Source organism: Rousettus aegyptiacus, unplaced genomic scaffold (genome assembly GCF_014176215.1).
Source record: "Rousettus aegyptiacus isolate mRouAeg1 unplaced genomic scaffold, mRouAeg1.p scaffold_m13_p_3, whole genome shotgun sequence".
Classification (NCBI taxonomy): Eukaryota; Metazoa; Chordata; class Mammalia; order Chiroptera; family Pteropodidae; genus Rousettus; species Rousettus aegyptiacus.
In genome coordinates this window covers 6259524-6280299 of record NW_023416306.1, presented here as the reverse complement: position 1 = coordinate 6280299, position 20776 = coordinate 6259524, and the positions used below count along the sequence as shown (strand labels likewise).

Below are 20776 nucleotides of genomic sequence, written 5' to 3'. Positions count from 1 at the left end.
ATTTATGGATCTAGGGCATTCTTTTTAGTGCACTGTATTGTTCCAAAGATCGATGGGAAATGATGTACTCGTCCAGGCCCCTTGGGACTGGGCAGCAGTAATGCCGGCCATCACTGGCCACTGTATCGCCCCCTTCACCTCGCAGACATCTATTGGGCCAGGCGCAGGCAGGGGAGGAAGACGAGATGGGCAGTCGACAGGTGGAGCTTCACATAGCCCCTGATACCTCACACCCCGAAAAACTTCCACGTGGACTTAACCACAGGTTTAAATGTCATTCTAAAAATCCCCGAGACCACGGATGATTTGTCAAGGCTTTGGCAGCAAGATTTCCTGCCTCTCAGAAAGGCCAGAAGACATGACAAAGGGAAGATGGGCAGCAAGGGTGTCCCAATGCTCACAAATGTCCAAAAAGTTAAAAACCGCTATAGCCAAAATGTAAAGACCTGTACCAAACTGGGAGAAATGATTTTGATAAGGATGAAGAACCAAGGGCCGACATTTTCTCCTTTATGTAAAAAGCATATAAAAGTCATCTAGGAAAGCACCACATCACAGCAGTAAAGAGATTTAGGTTATTACCAGTCACATGGAGCCAGGCCCACACTCACTACTAATCAAAGAATGCCATATTCCACCTCCCACACTGGCTAAGGTTTTTTTAAAAAAACAAAAATATAGTCTGGAGAGAGAAAGAGAGAGTCACAGTGCTTTCATAAAGCAGCAGTGAAAATTGGAGTCATCTGGAAAGTAGGTTGTTAACATGTATCAAGACTTCTAGAATGTTCTCTCATTTTGACCCAGTAATCTCACTAATGTGGAAATCTATCTTAAGAAAATAATCCCTTATAAAAAAGCTTCATGCGCAATAGCATTTTCTGCAAACTTATAATAGTGAAGAATTGGAAACAAGCTACATGTCTACCAAGGGAGGAGGAGTTAATTATGGTGTGTCAATACGATGGAATAATATATGCTCGTTAAATGTGGTATTAAGTAGATATGTCAACGTTCTAAAAATATGTTAAGTGAATATAGCAGGAGACAAACAAGTCCATCTGATATTATCCCCCTATATCAGAAATTCACAGAGAAAATATCCTAGAAAGAAACACGCCAAAATGTTGGTAGCCACTGTGTTTGGATGGGGAGATTGAGATTTTCTTCTTTTCTAATTTTTCTAATTTTTCCACATTCTTAGAAGAGGCTGTGTTATTTTTATAATAAATACTCTCATTCCTCAATCAGGCAGAAGTCAGAGATTATAGGTGACCACCCTGCTCAGCCTGCGTTTGGGATTAATAAGGAACGACCTAGTATCTATTGATTGAGCACTTCCTGTGTACCCCAGCTTGCTCAGCAGGTTCAGACCTCATTTAACTCTCACCACAGGGTAGGGATCATTTTCAACCCCATTTTACAAGTGGGAAAACAAGCGTGCAGAGGGATGTGATTTGTCTCCCTGCCTGGGTTAGGACCCCAAGATTCTTGGGCTTGAGAAGGGACCAGCAGCCCATGTCACCCAGGTCGGAGGGGTAGGGGTTCCCTTACCGAGATGAGATTTTTCTTGAGTACCAGGGTCATGATGTCATCGGAGCACTTTGGCTGGATCAGAGACATGAGCAGCGCTGGATTGCAGCTCTCCTTGGGAGGGGTGGTCTGGACAGGTGTGGGTGAGGTCTGCGGCCCACTGCCTGCAGGGTAGCAGAGGCAGGCCGGGCAGAGGGTCACTGAGGGCTCCCTGTGAATCAGCCACTAAGCACTTCTGTAGCTAGCTACTCTCACTGCTCCCATGTTGCAGATGAGAAAAGTGAGAGTTGATGCAACTTGCCCATCTCACACAGCTGCACGGTGGTGTTCGCCACACTGCAGCAACGGACCCAAGAGGAGGGCAAAGGAAGGCAGGCGGGCAAGGGAAGGGAGCTGGGCGCTCACCGCATCTGCTGGCCCGCAGTGAGACGGCATTGGCCAGAGGGAGCTCCACAAAGGATGCTACCACGCTGGCATTATGCCTCCGGGCCTCCTCCAGCAGGCCTTGCGGTGTGTTTGGGAGCGCGAAGCCAGGCATGTTATTCTCTGGAAAGATCTTGACGGAATATTCACCAGTGGCCTAATGACAGAGAGAGAGGAGGAGCCCTTAGCCACTGACATTCAGGGGGCGCAGCCCAGCCTGGGTGCTGCCAGGCCTCAGCGCTGCTCTCTCTTTCGCTCCTGCCGTTTCCTCTGCCTGGGCCACCTCCTCTCATCTACTGGCTCCCGTTTGTCTTTCAACTCAGCATGGGATTCACTTCTACGAGAACCTTCCCTGACCCTGTGGGTTGACTCCCTAAGGATTGATGGAAGGCTTCCTGGAGGAGGTGCCATCTAGGTACTGGCGAAAGGAAGAATAGGTCGTGGGCAGAGGAGGAGGGCGGGGCCGGAAGTGTCTCCGGCATGTGTGAAGGCTGGGGGCCGGAGCGCTGGTGCAAAGGTTTTCTCTTTGGAGAGCCTTGGTGGGGCCTGCACAGGACCCTCTGGGTTGCGGAGCAAGACTCACCCTGATCTGCATGTCGTGGTTGGCGTCGATGAGCCAAGACACGTACGGTGGACCCTGCAAGATGAGCACGGTGTCGCGATCGCCGGAAGGGCACATCAGCTCCACGTTCACAGTCACTGTCCGGGGCCTGCGGGTGGACAGACCCCTGCGTCACCGTGGGCCGGAACGCGGGGTTGGGCGGGGTCTGACGGGGACTGGCCTGGGGTCGAATAGCAGCCTCTACACTATTACCTGGCGGGATGTGGGACAGGGGCGAAGGTGGGCGGAGCTTAGGCTCAGGGATGGCGGCCAGGGGCGGGGCTGAGGCTTGGACAAGGCGGGTCTTAATAAGGTGGGGGAGGGGTGTGAAAGGGTGGGGCCTGGGGCAGGGTTGGGCACTCTTACCTGGCCTCTGAGCCTGGCAGGACCCTAAGGATGTGTGCCTCCTTTTGGCCTGTCACACCTGCCAAGCGGCAGCCGCGGACCGAGGCCCCGGCGAGTGGCTGCCATTCGAGCATGCGGCCCATGTCCATGTGGGGTTCAGGACTGCAGGAGGGTGGTGACCTCGGCGCTGCAGAGACAAGCGCGACTCAGTCGCCTCCCCGAGCAGCCCACCCTTACCCACCGTAATCGTGAGGCAAGCAGGACGAAGCAGCAGAGAAGCGGGGGCGCACGGGAGGACCTGGGCTCCAGCCTCCCCGCGCCACCAGCGTCGCGTCCCTCCCCTCCCCCACCTCCCGTTTTCTCATCTGTCAACCCAGGGTTCATATAACGTATGAACCATGGCACATGTCAGGGACATGTACAACAACCAGCACCTCGGCCCCATCCACATTTTTCTTATAGCATCTACCATGACCTGAAATTCTATAATTCATCTGTGTACATGTTTATTGTCATCTCCCAACCACAGTGTCAGCTCCAGGAGGGCAGGGCCTGGGTCTGTCACCACAGAGTCCTCAAATGCCTAGCACAGTCACACGGTAGGTAGGCAATAGATAAAAGTGCTGTTTTTATAGGTCAAAAAACTGACAAGTCGCGATTTCAAGTGGTTCAATCGGATATTTGGTGAAAGGGTAATTACTGTCCCAATAAAGCACTGACTTGCTGTGTGTGACCTGGGGCGAATCACATTGCCTCCTGGAGCTTTAACGTCCACACCCGGGGAATGGGCCGGAGGAATGCAGATTCCTCCCGTCCTGAGCCCAGAGAGTCTGTAGGGAAAGCTGACCTTGGTCCAGATGGAGGAGGATGCTTCTGGGGTCGTTCAGCTTGGCAACAGAGGTGATGGCGCCCTGTGCATGTGCCCAGTTGAGGATCTGGCTCTTGGCGAAGACTGACAGTCGTGTCGTGTTGACTTCCGGGGACCCTTTCAAGGTGACCAGGTTGGGGTTCTGGGGAGACACACAAAAGCTCGGAGTGCTGTTCCTGGATCTGAGTACCCTGTCCCATGCGGGAGGTCAGGAGGTTATTTGGGAAGGCAGCCCATTGGCTGAGCAGAGGCAGCCAGAGATGAGAATGCTGAGGCTAGTCAGGTCAGCCCAGAGCCACCCAACTAGCACCCCTACCGCAAGCCAGACCTTCCCCATCTCCCTTCCATTCCTGGGTGGCTGGATAGACACATGTCTTTGTTCATCCACCTGTCTAAAATCATCCCCCACTCCTCCATAGGCATAATCATTCAACCCACATTTATGACACCAGGTGGCTACTGTCTGTTTCTCCTATACTCTATGGGTCAGTGAGGGACAGTTTCTGCCTTGCCCAACCCTGCATGGTGCTCAACACATAGTAAGCACTGAGGAATATTTGTCTGACTTTGCTCCCGGCCCTAGGCCCAGCAGGCAGGATCCTGACTTGTCAGCTCCTCTCTGACACCTGGCACAGGGCAGGTGCTCCCTGCACATGGGAAGGGAGAAAAGGAAGAAATTCGTGCATGCATGCAAGAAAGAAAGAAAGAAAAGAAAGAGAGAGAGAGAGAGAGAGAGAGAGAGAGAGAGAGAGAGAAAGAGAGAGGAAGAGAAGGACAGGCCTCCGGGTCGTACTGACGAGCTTCCTAAGCCGATAACAGACTCACAAGCCCTCCCGAATCCCCCCTCCCATACCCAACCCGCCCTACCTCACTCCCCCCCTCCCTTCAGAAGGTTATGTAGGGTGAGGGACGAAGGAAGATAAATAGAGATGGTATGGGCCCTTCCCTGGGGGATCTTACCATGCAGAAACTAGCTATGTATTCAGTCATTTGAAACAACAAAAGACAGAGGATATTATTTAATAAGAAACAAAGGAGCAAGACAGTTCCCCTGGATGGACAGGGATGGGAATTTGGGGGGGTTCAGCACCTCACTGTCCCCACTGACCATTCCCCAGGAGAGACCCTGATGGGCAGGGAAGAAAACAGGGATGGCTTCCTGGTGGAGGTGTTCTCTTGAAGCCAAAGGATTCAGAGGAAGCTGTTGAAGTCTCAGACTCAGAGGTCTAACAGTCCATCTCCAAAGCCAGGGCATTGTGCTAAAGTGGCATAAAGGCTTCAGACCAGATACTAAGGGGGACTGTAGGGAAGACAGCACAGAACGGTCCACCTTGAATGGGGCAGGACTTTAAGAAGGGGGCAAAGTGATGAGCACCTGGGTGAGGAAGCCAGCCCCCGTGATGGAAGGGTGGGGGCAGTGGTCTAGAGCTGGAGGATGTGGGAGGAACTTTACCCAGTCTTACTCTCAGGGTCCTGGTCTGTAAAATGGGGCTATAATGGGGATGAAAAGGCAAGGTGTTTGTCATTTGCCTGGTGCAGAGGCCAGCGTCCCCAGCCGGGCTATGGCCCTTCCGGTGGTGTCCCTGCAGGCCAAGGCTGCTAGCAGCTCCAACGGTCCCCCCCCCCAACCCCTGGGTATTCTTAGCTCAGGGAGGAAGGCAGGGGAAGGTGTGGCCGAGGCAGGAGCCGGTGGCTGCTGAAACCTTCCAGCCTTGGCAGCGGGGCACATTTCCGGTTCTCTGCATCACCCAGCACCACGCTGGGCTCAGATCCCCCGCCTGGGCCACCTCCAGAGGGCAAGGGATGAAAAAGGGTGAGGAGGAGCCATTACAAGGCCTGGCTTGGGAGCTCCCTCCCGCTGGGGGCCTTCATGCCAGTCATCTCTGGGTCCTTCCCCCTCCCCCTGCCCACACTTGTCCGTCTCTGGCTTGTCTCCCAAGCGGCCCTGCATCCGGGTCTGTCTTGGGGTCTCCAGCTTCTCTCCCCTACCTGTCTCTCAGTGTCTGTCTGTCTGTCCTTCCTACAACAGGCCCACCCTCTTTCCATTTCCGTTTTTCTTTTTCTCTCTCTCTCTCCTTGTCTTTGCTGTCTTTGGCAACCCCCACCCCGCCCCACTTTTTCTGGCTGTAAACAACAGCTGCTCACATCGGGGTCACCTTCCAGGGCCTCCATGAGGAGGAGGCAGCGCTGACAGACCACCCCACTTCCTCCAGCCCTGAACCCCCTCGCTGTGGGTCCCAGCCGGTTACCTCCTCTCTTAAAACTTGAGTTTTTAAAAAATAATTTTTTCTGCAATATAGGCCATGTTAATTAGAGCAAATCTTACAAAATAAACATCTCTCTTAATCCCACTTCCCGGCCATAACTATAGTTAACATGTGGTTAGGTTTCCTCCTGACCCTTTTCCTCCGTACTTAAATATTTTCAAATAAATGTCTTGTAACATTTCCCAAAGATAGTGACCAGAGGATTCTATGGGATGTCATCGAGTCCAATTCTCCCACCGGACAGATGGGGAAACTGAGGCTATGCGAGAGGATGGAGTTGGCCAGGGTAGTCCATCCACCTGCATCCCAAATCCAGGCTTGGACTCTACCCCAGACCCTGTTGACTTTTGGGTTCTCTCCGCCAGGCAGGGCCCCACAGGATCCGCCAGGCAGGGCCCTCCCATGGCTGGTGCCTCAGCCTGCGGTCAGAGGTGACACTCACAAAGGCCAGGTGGAGTGGGATTCCTGGGGTCTTCAGGCTCACGATAACATACTTGTCTATGCCGAGGACCAGGAGCACCCCTCGTGGCCGGGTGCCATTTGGCCGGGACATGTGGACAGTCAGCTCCAGCTCTGACACTTCCTGGGGAGAGGCAGGGGAGAGACACACAAACACACCAGTCAGACTGGCGCAAACCGCGCCCCCCAGACCAGGGGCGGCAACGGATACCCCGTGGGCGTTCACCCCGTCCTCCCCGCCCTGCCTCCCAGGGCCTAGCATCGTGCCAGGCCCTCAGGACTCGCTCAGAAAAGATTCGCTGAATGAATGAAAGAGGTTAGTCCCAGGAAATCCAAAGGCATAAAGAAAAAAATGTGATGAGCCTGAACTTCATCCAACAGTCGATCAAGGTTTGTTGTTTCTATTGAGCACCTGTTGTGTACCAGGCCTGCGAGCGTCTGTGTGCCACAGAAAGTACCCTGTGCCCTTTCTCTGTCCCTATACAGTGGTATCGAGGCATCAGCCCCTCCTCAGTTTGTAGTACTACTGCTTGTCTTACTATTATAAGTACTAGAACGTCCATATTTTTGTTGATACACTACCATTACTTCGATCTCTTATAAGAATGTGAAGTTGAGATCATTTACATCTTGAGAGGTACCTGCGGCATTAAAATTTTTAGTTAATCATTGTGTACGTATTTAAAATGCTTCCAGAATAACAACAATAATGATGCCTAACGCTTATAGAGTGCTTACTATGTGCCAGGACTGTTCTAAGTGCTTTATGTATTGACTCATTTAATCCTCACAACCAACCCTAAGAGGTAGGCACCATTATTAGTCTCACTTCCAGATGAGGAAACAAGGCACAGAGAAGCGAAGTTATTGGCCCAAGAACACACAGCAAGGAAGGATGGAGATAGGATACGGACCTGGGCAGGCTGCTTCGCTCAACCTCTAGACCGCCCAGCCACGTTTTTCTCTACCTCCTTATCGCCAAGGAGAAAAAGAACACAGCAATCCACAAAGGCAAAGATTCTACTGGAAGAACAACACTTTCTTCTCGAAGCCTTTCTGATCCAGAGGAGTGCGAGCTACTGAACTTGAGACAAGTGTATGCTCCCAAAGCTCCGCCACAGACTCACAAGGACAAAGACACATGGAATCACTTTACCGAAAACACAGACTCCAGCTGCTCTCCAAGTTGGCAGTTTCTACAAAGAGACAAAACTCGATCCCCCAAATCTCCTTAAACTTATCAAAAATGAGACAGAGATTTCAAGACAAAAAGATCAGTGGAAAGTTTTTAGATTTTGCTTTTAATCATCTCCTGGCTATATCCCCAGCTGATGTCACAGGGCCAGAGAGCGTTTCAGCCGCTGGAAAAAATCTGCCCAGAAATATTTCCATTACTCAATAATGACACCATAATCACTCTTTGTTTGTAGGTTTGCTCTTTAAAACAAAACAAAAAAAAAAGCAAATAATGTTCTGTTTTCAAGGTTTGGCAAATATTTTTTATTTTAATGAGCTGGTTTACTTATTTTTGAATTATTTTTATGCTAATTTATAGTAGAATGATAGATATGTTTGAAATTTATGTTCATATAAATTCATATTTTTTGTCCATTAATGCTGTCTGATGGGTTTATAACTTTTGGTTTTTGAAATCTCTTGTTTCATCCATTTAAAAAAATATTATGCATTCTAAACACTTAAAAAATTAAATACTGGATTTAATATCACATTTTGGTAAAATACGAAACACAAATCTGAATATCAGAACTGACGTTTTGTTCCAGGATTGTGATCACTACTTGAAAGTAATGGGGGTGAAGGGAGACCCACTCCAGTGAGGTCAGGAAAGTCCCGGTCACAGCGGGCCAGCCAGAACCTTTGACAAGGACACACCCCAGCTTCCGTACCTTGACTGTGTATGTACTAATAGCTTGAACAATCGAATGTGATTATACAACTCCATAGAGACACTAGGACCCACTCAGCTGCACACTTTAAAGGGGCGAGTTTTATCGCGATAAGCTGTTGACCGTTCGACAATTGAATATCAGTAATTTCACGTGGTTCTGCCAGATCTGTGCCTGGCCCTGTGTGCTCACCAGAAGAGGGGCAGGTGTTCTCCCATTTTACAGATGCAGCCAGTGAGACTTGGAGTGGGAAACCCGCCAAGGGAACTGTTGGTGAGTGGCGAAGTTGGTCTGGTGCCCGAGTGGCGCCCACGGCCCCTGGACCTCTGTCCCGGCAGCTCACCCGGACAATGTCCTCCCTCTCAGCACAGCCCCATCAGTCTGTCCTTACCCTGAGGAATGAACTTTGAGACCCCACACAGGACAGAAGATGAGCCCCGTGGTTTGGAGATGCCACGGGCTACGTTCTCTGGCCCTCGGTGGACACTGCAGGCCGAGAGCACCGACGGGTGACAGAGAGAGCGGCCAAGGGGGCGCAGCCCCTGAGCTGGAACGAAAAAGCCTGCGAACATCTACTCCCGCTGCTGCTCGGCAACTCTCCCTGTTCCTGTGTACCTCAGTTTCCCCACCTGCGGAAAGGACAGGGCTGGGGACCAATACCAGGTGGGGATCTGGATAAAGAAACCAAAAAAAAAGAAGTGGAGGTCAAGGTCAGGCCATGCTAGGGGCAAGGGAACGAGGAGACTGGAACTTGGGAACCTTTGTCATGACACTCAGCTCCTCTCCCGGAGTTCACACACCACTTAGTTGTCACTGAGTCCTGCCCTGGAGAATTGGGAGCTAAAGGAAAGGTGCGGGGTGGGGCCGGGGGAGCCGGGGACAAAGAGGGGCAGTCACAGGCCAGGACCACACAGCGCGTGGGCAACGTGGACTGTCAGGGAGGCAGAAAGGCCGGAACACGGGGCTGTCTGGGGTCTCGGAGCTCCCGGGCCTCGCCGGGGCCAGCTGCTTACCAGAACAAAACAGTCAGGGTTTCCACAGCAAACGTTTCCACCCCGTGGCCCTGACTCATCAACGAGGTCACTCACACGCACGCTAACTTCCCTCTTCCCTCCGAGGCCGGGGCCTAAAGGTAAAGCAAGGGGCCTGCCTAGCCCCCGCCTCCACACTCCCAGTCTTCTGAGGGCCAGACTGGGAATTCTGTGAGCCTAGCCGAGGCGGGCGGCCACCTCCTTACCCCCAGCTCTGCAACCTGGGCCAGCCTGGGTCGCCCCGGTTCCCTCCCTGTGCTGGTAGGCGGGAGTCCTCGTTTCTATTTTTGTGCCAGTGTCCCACAGATGCCATTGTTGGCCCGGCAGTCAGTGGCGGGAAGGGGGGATTTCGGTGAGGAGGCCCTGAGCACTAGTAGCCGCTTATAGAAAGTCGCTTCCAGCAATTCTTCTAGGAGTGGAGCCTCCTCGGGGCTGCCTGCAGCCCCCACCCTCCTAGGGCCAGACTGGAGCCGACCACATTGGAGCCAGACGTCCCTCTGTCCACCCAGGCAGGCTCGGATGGTACATACAGACAGCGTGGCCAAGGAAGGGGTCAAAGCCAGACTGACCTGAATTCAAATGCAAGCTTAGTCATTAGCCTGTGACTCCGGACAGTCACTTCCCCTCTCTGAGCCTCAGTTTCCTGATCTGGAAAATGGGGGGGCTGAAAAAATATGCCCACTTCGGAAACTTGTGAGGATTCAATGAGATTCTGCCTGCAAAGCAGGTTGTCCAGTGCCTGGCTAAATACATAGTAGGCCTGCAGTTCCCTCCTCGCTCAAAGATGCCAAGATCCGGGGGCCGGGAAGGCTGGCGTTAGCGGTGGGCAACGGTTAGCCGGAACTGGGACATACCTCAGCCCCACTCTCCATGGCATCCCCTCTCTGGGCCTCAGTCTCCCCACATGTGCAGGGAGGAGTTAGGCTTAGTGTGACCGCTGGATTTCATCCTCCCTGCTGGAGGTCCCAGAGTTTGGCATCTGGGAGTCATGGTCTCTGGCCAGGTGGCTCCAGGAGAGATATGCTACTTGGCCCCGCTGAGGGCCCTGGTCACCTCCTACTCTCCCCATCGCCCCGCATCTTTTGCCTGTCTGAGGCCAGCACTGGGCCCAGCCTGGGGCTTCTGTCCTTGAGGAACTAGGCAGAGAACAAGACCACCACTCCCAAACAACCAAAGATGAACAATAGTGAGACCACTAACCCCTGGGCGACAGCCAACCAGCCAGCGTTTGCGAGTATATATGCTTCTCCTTCTTTCCTTCCATTATCCACTCATCCGTCCGTCATTCATCCATTTATCTAGCCCTCTATCCATCTGATATTTATTACCAGACTGACCCTGGGCTGGACACCAGGGACGCAGCAGTGAGAGAGCTGACGAAAGCCCTTCACGGCCCGTCTGACTCCTGGTCCACGCGCCTCCCCCAAGCCTGCCCCAAATATCTGCAAGCCGGAGTACAAATGGCAGCCGCTGGCCCCCAGCTCACCCCCTTCTCTTCATGAGTACGCATGTGACAAGCCAGCCTAGACGCCCAAGCTCTGCTGTGCCCGCCCCGCACAAGTAGTCACCTTGCCGTCCTTCATGTCTAAGGGAGTTTACACCAACTGTCTCTAAAGGATGAGACGAGAAAAAGCCCACGTGACGCCGTGAGAGGAAGCTCGGTGCACTTGGGCAGGAAACTGTGGAGTCCTGGGTGCCCACGGCACGGGCTGAGGGGGAGAGGGGTGCAAGTTCCAGGCGGGCAACCCAGGGGAGGGATGCAACTGGAAGAGGACCAGAGAGGCGCCACTAACTGTAGGGCCTGGGCAGGATCCCCCTTTGCCCAGGTGTGAGGGCACCACTGCCTTCCACAGCCCTTCACAGCCTGCCAGGACATTCTGGAGGAGTCCGGGCTCCCTCTCCCTTTCCTTCTGACTGACGGCCTGGCCGGCCCCTCTGGTCAGGAGCGAGTCAGTGCAAAAGCCCAGCAGGTTCCATGGGCTTCGGGGAGGGACATGGGCTCCCAGAGTTTACCCAGAAGTGGGTTGAATGAGCGGCTGTCCCAGCTCTGGCCCTGCTGCCTGGGGTTTGTTAGAAGGACAGCAGATCAGTACAATCGGCCTGACGGGAACCGCTGAGACACCAGGCCGGTTTCCTGTCTCCGCGGGTCAGGATGTGACCCTGGGCCCTCTCCCGGAATCCAGGCTCCCGCCTGCCCTTTGGGGACCCGGTGAGATAGAGCCCCGGCCCAGCAGCCCCCTCGTCTCTCGCCTGTCTGCAAACCTCCCCAACACACACGCACGCATGCACACACACACACACACACACGCACGCACACTGAACCTCTCTTCCCCGAGGCTCTTGGCTGCCGCAGCTCATCTGCCGCCCACCCGCAGGAAGTGTGAGGATTCCAAGGCCTCGCAGGGATGCATGGGAAAGCTGTGTGGCTGAGCCAGGATGTGAAGGAGGCAGCCACAGGCCGGGAGGGACTGGGCTGCTTGTTAAGGCGGCGGGCTGCCCACGCTACAGCTGCCGGCTTGTGTTCCTTGCCTTTAGGGCTTTGCTCATGCGCTGCCCTCTGCCTGGAATGTCTTTGACCCCCTTTCTGTTTGGGTAGACACTGGGAGTCACTGCCCGAATGCCCCTTTCCCTCCACGTTCAGTGCTCATCCCACTGGGGCCCTCGGCCCCCATACCTACTCCCCCCAAGTGCCAATTCCGTCACTTAATACCAGGGCTGCTGATTCTCACCTCTGCCTACCTCGGCCTGGGAGCGGCCCGAGGGCAGGGGCTGGGTCTGCTTCCTCTCTGCACCATCAGTGCCCAACACAGGCTGGGCACAGAGCAGGTACCTGGTGAGGACTAGTAGAGGGGGACTGTGGGGCCGTGGACCCCATTCTTTGGGGCTGCCTGGGGAAGAAGGTGCCTCCCAGGAAAACCGCGGGTCCTTCAGCGTCACAGCAGTCCAGTCCAGAGGGATCATGGGCTCGACCCTTGGACCAAGGAGGTCAGGAGCACCAGGGGGCCGGGGGTGGGGGAGGGGCGAGGGAAGGGCTCCATCAGGCTGGACCTCAGTTGCTCCCCCTGAAAATGAATTCACGGCCCCTGCCTCAGCCACCTGGTGGCAATAACCTTGGGGGATCGAATTAGTTGACTGACGTGAGCATGTTCCATGAACTGTAGCATGCATGGCAAGATGAGGGTATTTGCAGGCGGGACATGGAACCCAAAGGGGACCCTCACGATAACTACACGAGCCACAGCTACGGGCGTTCGAGCAGTCACTCTGCGCAGCCCTGTGCTCAGTATTTTGCTTGCCCTGTCCCTTTGGATTCTCCCGGCCCCCTGAGGAGTGGGGATGCTCGACTCCATGTTTCTCATCAGAAAACCAAGGCTTGGAGAGGTAGCCCCCAGGTCGGGCCACCATAAGTTGGGGAACCAAAGTTCAGTTTGAAGGCTGCTTGGCTCCAGAGCCCATGTTCTTAACCCCTACATCAAGGTCACATAGCAGTGCCTCTATTCATTCATCCACTCTTCATTCATTCATTCATTCGTTCATTCATTCATGTATACGTTCCATAGTTACTTGGCATATGCCAGGCCTTGGCCCAGATTCTGATACTCTGTAATTCTTTGGTGAGTCCCTGAGCGCAGGGAATGTGTGTCTGTTGGAGAGTGGGGAGAAGGAGCCCCCTCGGCATGGCAGGCACTACACGAAGTGCTGGCCAGTGACAGATCCAGGACTGGAGAGGCCCAGCCTCCTGCACGCCAGCTCGCTCCACCGCCCTCTCAAACACACACGCCTGGAAGCCTGGCGCTCACAGCCTGACTCCTGAATCAAAGGCCAGACGCTCCCTGGACCGAGTTCTCTGGGAGAGGCAGAAGGGGACAGAGACGTTCTGTTGTCATGAGCTCTAGGATGACCTGAGTTGCAGTGACACCTTGCCATGCCCCTAAACACTTGTCACTACCCACGGAATAAAGACCTTACTACGATGACAAGGTCGTTTCCGTCTCCCCAGCCCCGTTTCAAGGGTCACCGTGAGCTCCTGCCACAGCAAACAGCACGCCGCCCCCAGCCAAGGCTCACGTCCCCGCCGGGGCGTTTACTTTCTCCTCCGCTTTTCGCCTTCACCCCCTTCGCTCAGTGAGCTCCTGGCTGTCTCTGCTGTTGATGCTTCCTCCAGGAAGCCCTGCTTAATCCCACGGCAGCTGGGGTAGCCCTGTCCTGCCTTGCCCAAGGAGGCACCAATCACCTGGATTTGGGCTGGCCGTCTACACCTCTGCCTCCCACAGACCTGGGTGCTTGGAGGGGGCCTTTCTCTGACTCTGGGCCACTGTCGAGTGATTAGGGTGGGGGAACCCCAGTCACCCAGAGGAGGCATAAAGACCTGAACATCAGGACAAACCAAATGAACTTCCAGAGGACAATCTTATTTTTTCATATCATCACCAAACTTGAAAAAATTTACAATGGCTATGAAAACCATATAGCGTGTGTTTGGCGCTATCTGCAGCTTGGGGATTATCGAGGCCCACAGTCCCCGTGGCAGGAAGGCGGTGGGGAGAAGTCCCCCCGATACTGGTGGTCTGGGCACTGTCTTATCACCACACAAACGCAGGGCAACTTAACAGTTTCAGGGGCGATTTGGCCACAAGTTTACCCTGAGCTGACACCACTAACTCACTATCAGGACCTGAGGCCACATCAGCCAGGTGTGGTCACTAGCCCAGGCAGGCCAGGACGCTGCCTCAACACTGAGATCCCTGGGCAGCCAGGTGACAGCCTGGCTTGGAGTCCCTGGAGGTCTAGTGTGAACTCTGGCCTTGGGCGTGTGCCTTCACCTCTCCAGGCCTGCCTCAGTTTCCTCCTCTGAAAAGTAGGGATAATAACAGACCCTGCCAGGTGGGCCCTTGGGAGGCTTGACATATGTTAATATGTTTAACTCACGTCCTGGCACATAGTAGGCCTAGCATAGGACCTAGCACATAGCAAGTGCTCAGTAAATGTCTTGTTCTTTAGAAAGACTTAGACACACTAAGTGGCGGACCTCAGGGGGGTTCTCAGGGAAAGAAAAATCTCTGAGGCTGTCGTTGCTGGCTTCCAATCTCCAGGGGGCTGCTCACCAGCTCACAGATGTTCAGTGGGGGACACTCCAGGGAGGGAGATTGGGACTCGACTGAGGGAAGCACTTTCTCCAAGTCAAAGCTGCCTAGAGTAGAGGTGTCCGCCTCGAAGCAATGAGCTCCCACCACTGGAGATGCATGAGCAACAACTCACCTGGTCCGCTCCACTGCCTCTCCTCTACTCGGTGCCCAGCCAAACCCAGTCCTTCCCACCTGGGTCTTGTGGTGGCATCTAGGAGATTACCCCAATGCGGGCCCCGGAAATGGCAGCCTTCCCAGGCCTTGAGAGATGCCCGTATCACCCTCCAGACGGGGGCCCTGGTGAGGACTCGGCCCATTGCTTCAGGGACAGTCACAAGGAAGGCTCCCCTCATCCATCACTGGGCCCCCGCCTGACCCTGCCATCAGACACTCACCCTTGAGAATTCCAGAAAGAGGATGTGGACTTCGAGGGTAGCGTTGGGAACATGAGCCACGCAGCCCTCAGAAACCTGGCTCGTGAAATATGTCACCTCGGAGTCCACAGGCTGTAGATCACAATGGACAGTTTCTGCATGACCTGTTTGGTGAAGCACAGAGGGAGAGAGGGCCCGATAAGACAAAGGTGACCACGGCTGCTCCCACTTTGTGAATGCCTACTGGGTGCTTGGCACTAACTCAGGGCTTTATTGCGTCTTCACAGCTACCTCATGAGGTAGGTGCCATATCCCTTCCACAGACAGAGAAAACTGAGGCTCAGACGGGAAAAGTCTCTTGCCCACAGTCACTGCGCTACTAGATGTAAGGTTTACAGATACAATGTAGGACACCCCGTTAAATTCGAAAAAAATTAAAAAAAAAAAGAGTAATTTTTAAGGTATAAGTATATTCCCAAATATTGCATGGGACATACTTATGCTAAAATTTCTTCATAGTTTACCTGAAATTCAAATGTAACTGGGCATCCTATATGATATGTGTTACAACCAGCGACTTTACCTGAGTGGTAAGACCCACTCGTCCATACACCCAAGTGTGTCCAGGTTGGTAAACTCCAAAGGAAGGCAAGAGCTGAGATCAGCAGACAAAACTCCCCCCTCTGGTGCATCAAGGAAGCCGGGAAGAATGGAACCTTGAGAGTCTCCTGGCCCCAAGGGACAGAGTGAGCCAAAGGGGTGGCCCAGGTCAGCAGGAGTCGCCGCGGAGCCTGCCCCTGTGCTGCCCGGAAACGCGGGTCCTGAGGGAAGGCAATGGAATTTCACCCTGACCCAGCAGAGGAGGAAGGGGAAATGAGGCCCCTACACCTCGTCCCAAGGAATGTGCCGGGGGAGGGGGGAGGTGGCTCCGGAGGAGGGAAGGAGGACAGAGAAGGGGAGACTGTTTGGAAGTTTGTCGCGCTGGCTTCTTGTCGCGCTGGCTTCCTGTTTTCTTGGAGATCAAAGATGGGCGCGGAGGGACTGGCCACACGTCCAGCTGACGCCAGCTCGGGGGAAGGGGGTAGGGAAGCTTCTTCTGAATCCCAGGTTACTGGGCTGTCTCTGCCTAACCCAGCCTTCTTCTCCGCCTTTCCGCCGCCTTGTTGGGCTCAGGACCACCAGAGGTCAGAGAAGGACTTGGAGGGCCTCCCAGCCACGCGACACCATCCACCAGCAACATCTTGGGAAGGACAAGTTCAGGACAGGGACATTTGGCCACCATGGAGGCCTGGGCCTTATAAGTCCTTGTCCTCGACCTGTCCTGTGTGCCAGGGACTCCAGAGTGCCCAGGTAACGTGGCATTTTGGTTAAAAGCAAGGTCCCCTAGAGGCGATCTGACCTGGGATTGAATCTCAGGCCTGACACTTGCTAACCATGTGGCTTTGGTGAATGATTTCATCAGTTTGGGCTCTGGCTTTCTTGACTGAAAAGGATCAATAGGAGTAGAACGCACACAACCTGTCGAGGTCGTCGGGAGGACTCCGTGAGGAGGAGCATCTGGCCGTCCTTTCGATCACAATTATTTGCTTGACTCCGGTCACTGCCGGGGCTGGCCCTCTGAGAGGCTCTGACGCCTCCGGCCGGCCGACTCCATCACTTTCCGTAGACTCAAGGGCTGGCACCAGCTCCCGTTGTCCCAACCCTTGTGACCACCGAGCCCCTAAGCTCCCCACCTTCTCCCTCTTCCTATCGGTGAACACACATGTTTTGGCTGTTAGCCAGTCTGAGCCCCTCCTGTACAGATGGGGATACTGAGGCCTGGAGAGGCTGGATATTCCAGTCGCACTGCACCTGGCTGACCAGGCTGCGCCTCAGACCCACCTCTCCCCATATGACCCAGGGTCTGGCCTGCAGATTAGCGCAGCGCCTTCCTCCTTCCCTTTGGACTTTCCCTGCCCCCTCCCCAGACTTCCAGGAACCCCAGTTCCTCCCGGATTGCCGGGGCCGCCTGGGCCACCTCCTCCATGCCGTCAGCGGGAGAGGCCACAGGCCTGGCCATTATGTAATGATCAGATAACAGGCCAGGCTGGGAGATCAGATAAGAGGTCCATTTATTTTGGGGCCTTTTTGAATCCTGGCGGCCCCCACCCCACAGACGAGAATGGGGAGACGGGAGGGAGCATGACGCCCGCCCGGGGCCTGTCTCCTGGAGCCGGAGGCGGGCCCAGACAGAGTTGAAAACAATCCCCGGGCACCAAGGGAAACGCCAGGGCCTCCCGGGACCTAAATTGGAGGAGGCGCCTCTGGGGAGCCTGGGTGACCGGCCTAGTGAGAGACCCGAGAGCCACCTGCCTCCTCCTTACTGACCCACGAGCGCGGTGCCACCTTGGGGCTTTCTAAATGGCCATCTCCAGCTCCTTGGGAGGCCACAGACAGCAATGGTCAAGAAAAGCAGCTCCGGGGTCAGATGTCCTGGGTCAAATCCCAGTTCTGCCTCTTGAAACACCTGTTGCCTTGACCAAAAGCCTAACTTCTCCGAGCCTCAGTTTCCCCATTTGCAAAACAGCTTTTGTCCTACTCGCTGGGACCAGGTACTGTTTCGAGGCATCATCACGTGAGCTCATTCATTTCCTCTTCACAGCAGCCCACGAGGTGGGCATTGTTATGATAACCGTTTGACACATGGGGAAACGCAAGATCAGGTAGGTGCAAGAACTGGCCCCCAGGTACCCAACTATTAAGTGGCAGGACCCGTATTTGAACCCAGACAGTCCAGCTCCCAACAACCAGCACCCACTTCACACCTTGTGTGTCGCCTTGGTGAGGCGACCCGTGTAAAGAGCCCCCCATCCAGTAAGTGTTCCGTGACCATTTCATAATACCAGGGCGGATCCTTTCCAAGAAGGTCAATTCTGCTTTTCGCTCCTTCAGTCGCCCAGCCGCCCTTCGTTCTTTTCAGTGTCCAATTAAAGCCTCACAGATTTCCCAACTTCTAGCCCAACCTCCCCTCCTGGGCCTGGCCACCAGTGAGTTCCCAGCAGTCATTCTTCCAGTCTTTCTCAAGACTCCCCAGCGCCTGCAGGGTCAAGTCCACACTCAACGACCTAGAGTGGAGTTAAAAAGGACAGGGATCTGAGAGATGCCAAAGGCTCACGTCCTGACTCTGCCACCTTCCAGCTTCCTTTCCACAGCTCAGTGTTATTGTCTGCAAAATGGGGACGATGATAATCATGATTCCTTTCTCATCGAGTCGGTGAGTGTGGGTAAGACAGCACACGCACGGTGCTGAGCAGGCTCCTGACGCATGAGGATTGCTCAACAACTGGCAACTGCTGTCACAGTTATTTATGTCACATTGGTAGGGACATGTGAGCTTTTCCTTCAAACGGACCTCACTCCTTGCCTCTGCCACGCCCTTTCCTAGACCAAAGGACTTCCTTTAACCACGCAGTCCACTTCTATCCATCCTTCGCAACCCCGTTGCGAAAATCTTCCCATCAGAACTAATCCAGTTTCGCTCTAGGTGGGAGGACCACTGTAGAAGCAGGAAAGGGACTGAATGCCCAGGGTGAGAAGATTTGGCAACAGAGAGCTAGCTCTTCATCGCTTCCCCTGAGGCAGTATGGGGCAGAGGTTAGGCACGGGGCCCAAGCCCCAGCTGCTCATTTCTGGGCTGTGGTACTCAGGCAAATTCCTTCACCGGCCCGTGCCCCAGTCTCCTCAGCTGTAACATGAGGGTGACAGGAGTGTCTGCTTCATCGGGCTTTTGTGAAGGCTGAGTCTCATAGGACACGTAACAGGTCTAGGGCAGCATCCAGCATACAGTAAGTGCCAAATCAATGTCAACTGTTATAGTTGCTTCTCCCCACCCACCCCGCCCCAGACCCTGTCACACACAGGTACTGAAGTCAGCTCAGTCCTGGATGAGGGTCCTCTTCAGCCCCCAGGGCTCAGGTCCCAAAGATAGAGCTGGAGCTAAGGGGGGAGGGCCCAGAGCCAGGGCAATCAGCTCTCCAAGTCTTTATACCCGGCCGCCAAAGGTGCAGGGAAAAGAAGCTGGGTTTGGGAGCAGACAACCTGGGGTTGAAATCTAGACTTGTTACTTGTCCCAAGGCTTGGGTTTCCTCATCTGTAAACTGGGTTTGGAGACAAAGAGCCGCCTGATGCACCACAGACAAAGAGGCGGTTTCCTCCCTCTGGCTCGGATTCCCCTCAGGCCCTTGAGCAAATGGACCAGCTCCTTCCTCAGAGAGCCCAGCACTGCCCCATCCGTGACCTTGAGAGAAAGACTCTCTCTCCCTCTGAGTCTTAGTATCACCATCTTTCTGGCTCAGGGGAGAGAATCTTAACAGTCATCTCCACTGACCCAGGGACCTAGCTTCTCCTTGGCTCACACAGCTCCTCCGCCAACCTCTTTTTCCCCCTGGGAAATGGGAAGCTGTGCCAGAATGCAGCCTTTAAGAGATGGGTATTTGTGGTCTCTGTCCCATGTCACGAGCCTCTTCTCCAGAGAGTCCCAGACCTCCATGTAGGTGGCCTGCAGCCTAAGGACTCCAAGTCACACCTCTGGCTCACCCTCCAGCAAACATTCACCCGCACTTAGGAAACGCTTTTTGATCCCAGCCACCCAACATGGGCCACAAATCCCAGCACCCCCACTTCTGGGACTCTCTCCAAGTGAAATACTCCAAAATACAGGAAAAGGTGCGTGTACCAAAAATGTGCGCGGAGGTGGTGTTTATAATTAGTCCCAAAGGGAAAACCACCTGAATAGTCAACAATAGGGAATCCATTAGGCAAATGATAGAAGGCACATTTAAGGGAGAGAAGATTCCAGAAGCACAATGGGATGGTTACGGAGTCCACATGACCACATAGAAGCCGCTGGGAATGAGAAGAGTACAGAAGACTCTCAAATGTTGATCCACCTGCATTTAACTTCTCTTAAAAAAGCTAGACAAAAACTAGTAAGTAAGCCACCTGCATGCTGACGACGTTCTCCCAATTCTCTATCTTCTTCGAGGAGTGCACTAAAGCGAATATGTAGTTAAACCGCTTTTTAAAAATCTCTACATGTTTGTTCTTTGAAAAAATTTCAGCATGAAAAAGAAGCGTGTCTTAGAAAGTGAAAATCCTCTAGAGAAAACAGCGACATCGGGACTTGCTCTGTGCATGTCGTGCATTATTACTATTTTATTCTTACAGATATGAATCATTGCCGTTCGGGCCCCTAACAGTCTGTCCCACACATCTGTCCACAGCAGTGTAGACGGAGAGCTAGCTTTCTCGTGGTAATGGCTGCATGATCTTCTACTGAATAATAATTCATTTAATGAGGCCCAGGCCTATGGACATTTGGGTGCTCTACTCCCACTGTTGGGTTTTTTGTTACAGGTCCCTACGGACCATACATCATTTTAGAGCTGGGCAAGTAACTCTCTAGGTCTAAATTCAGAAGGTTGGGGTATTACACAAGTTACGACTTCGAGAGGTTCTACCAAGCTGTGTTCCCAGAAGTTTGGACCTGTTTTGGACCCATTTTCACCCCCTGCAGCCTGAATAAGGGCACCTGGGTCACTCCTACCCCCTCCACTGGTGTGGAGATCTGGGTTCTCCACACCTTGGCCAAGGCCCCCATCTGCCTTCCACGGGCCTCAGTTTCCCAGGCTGTAAGTGAGTTGGGTTGGACGGCTTGGGATGCCGTGAGACACTGTGATCACTGGGTGCCTGTACCTGCTCGCAGGAGCAGACTGATAAATTACCGGGGTTTTTTTTTTTCTAACTGGCTGTTAAATACAGCCATAATCAAACCTTAAGTTTTATACGCTTACAATTACATTAATTA

At 53.7% G+C, this 20776-nt stretch overlaps 1 protein-coding gene across 1 annotated transcript in view; it reads right to left on the bottom strand.

Moving 5' to 3' along the window:
• ENG (endoglin) overlaps nucleotides 1-20776 on the bottom strand; it is a 28301-nt gene that overhangs the window by 5464 nt on the left and 2061 nt on the right. The window contains exons 2-8 of the mRNA XM_016163747.2: nucleotides 14953-15095; nucleotides 6477-6617; nucleotides 3747-3909; nucleotides 2921-3086; nucleotides 2537-2663; nucleotides 1936-2110; nucleotides 1552-1694 (exon numbers count right to left, since the gene is read on the bottom strand). Coding sequence (XP_016019233.2) covers nucleotides 1552-1694; nucleotides 1936-2110; nucleotides 2537-2663; nucleotides 2921-3086; nucleotides 3747-3909; nucleotides 6477-6617; nucleotides 14953-15095 — 1058 coding nt within the window. The remainder of the gene's footprint in view (nucleotides 1-1551; nucleotides 1695-1935; nucleotides 2111-2536; nucleotides 2664-2920; nucleotides 3087-3746; nucleotides 3910-6476; nucleotides 6618-14952; nucleotides 15096-20776) is intronic.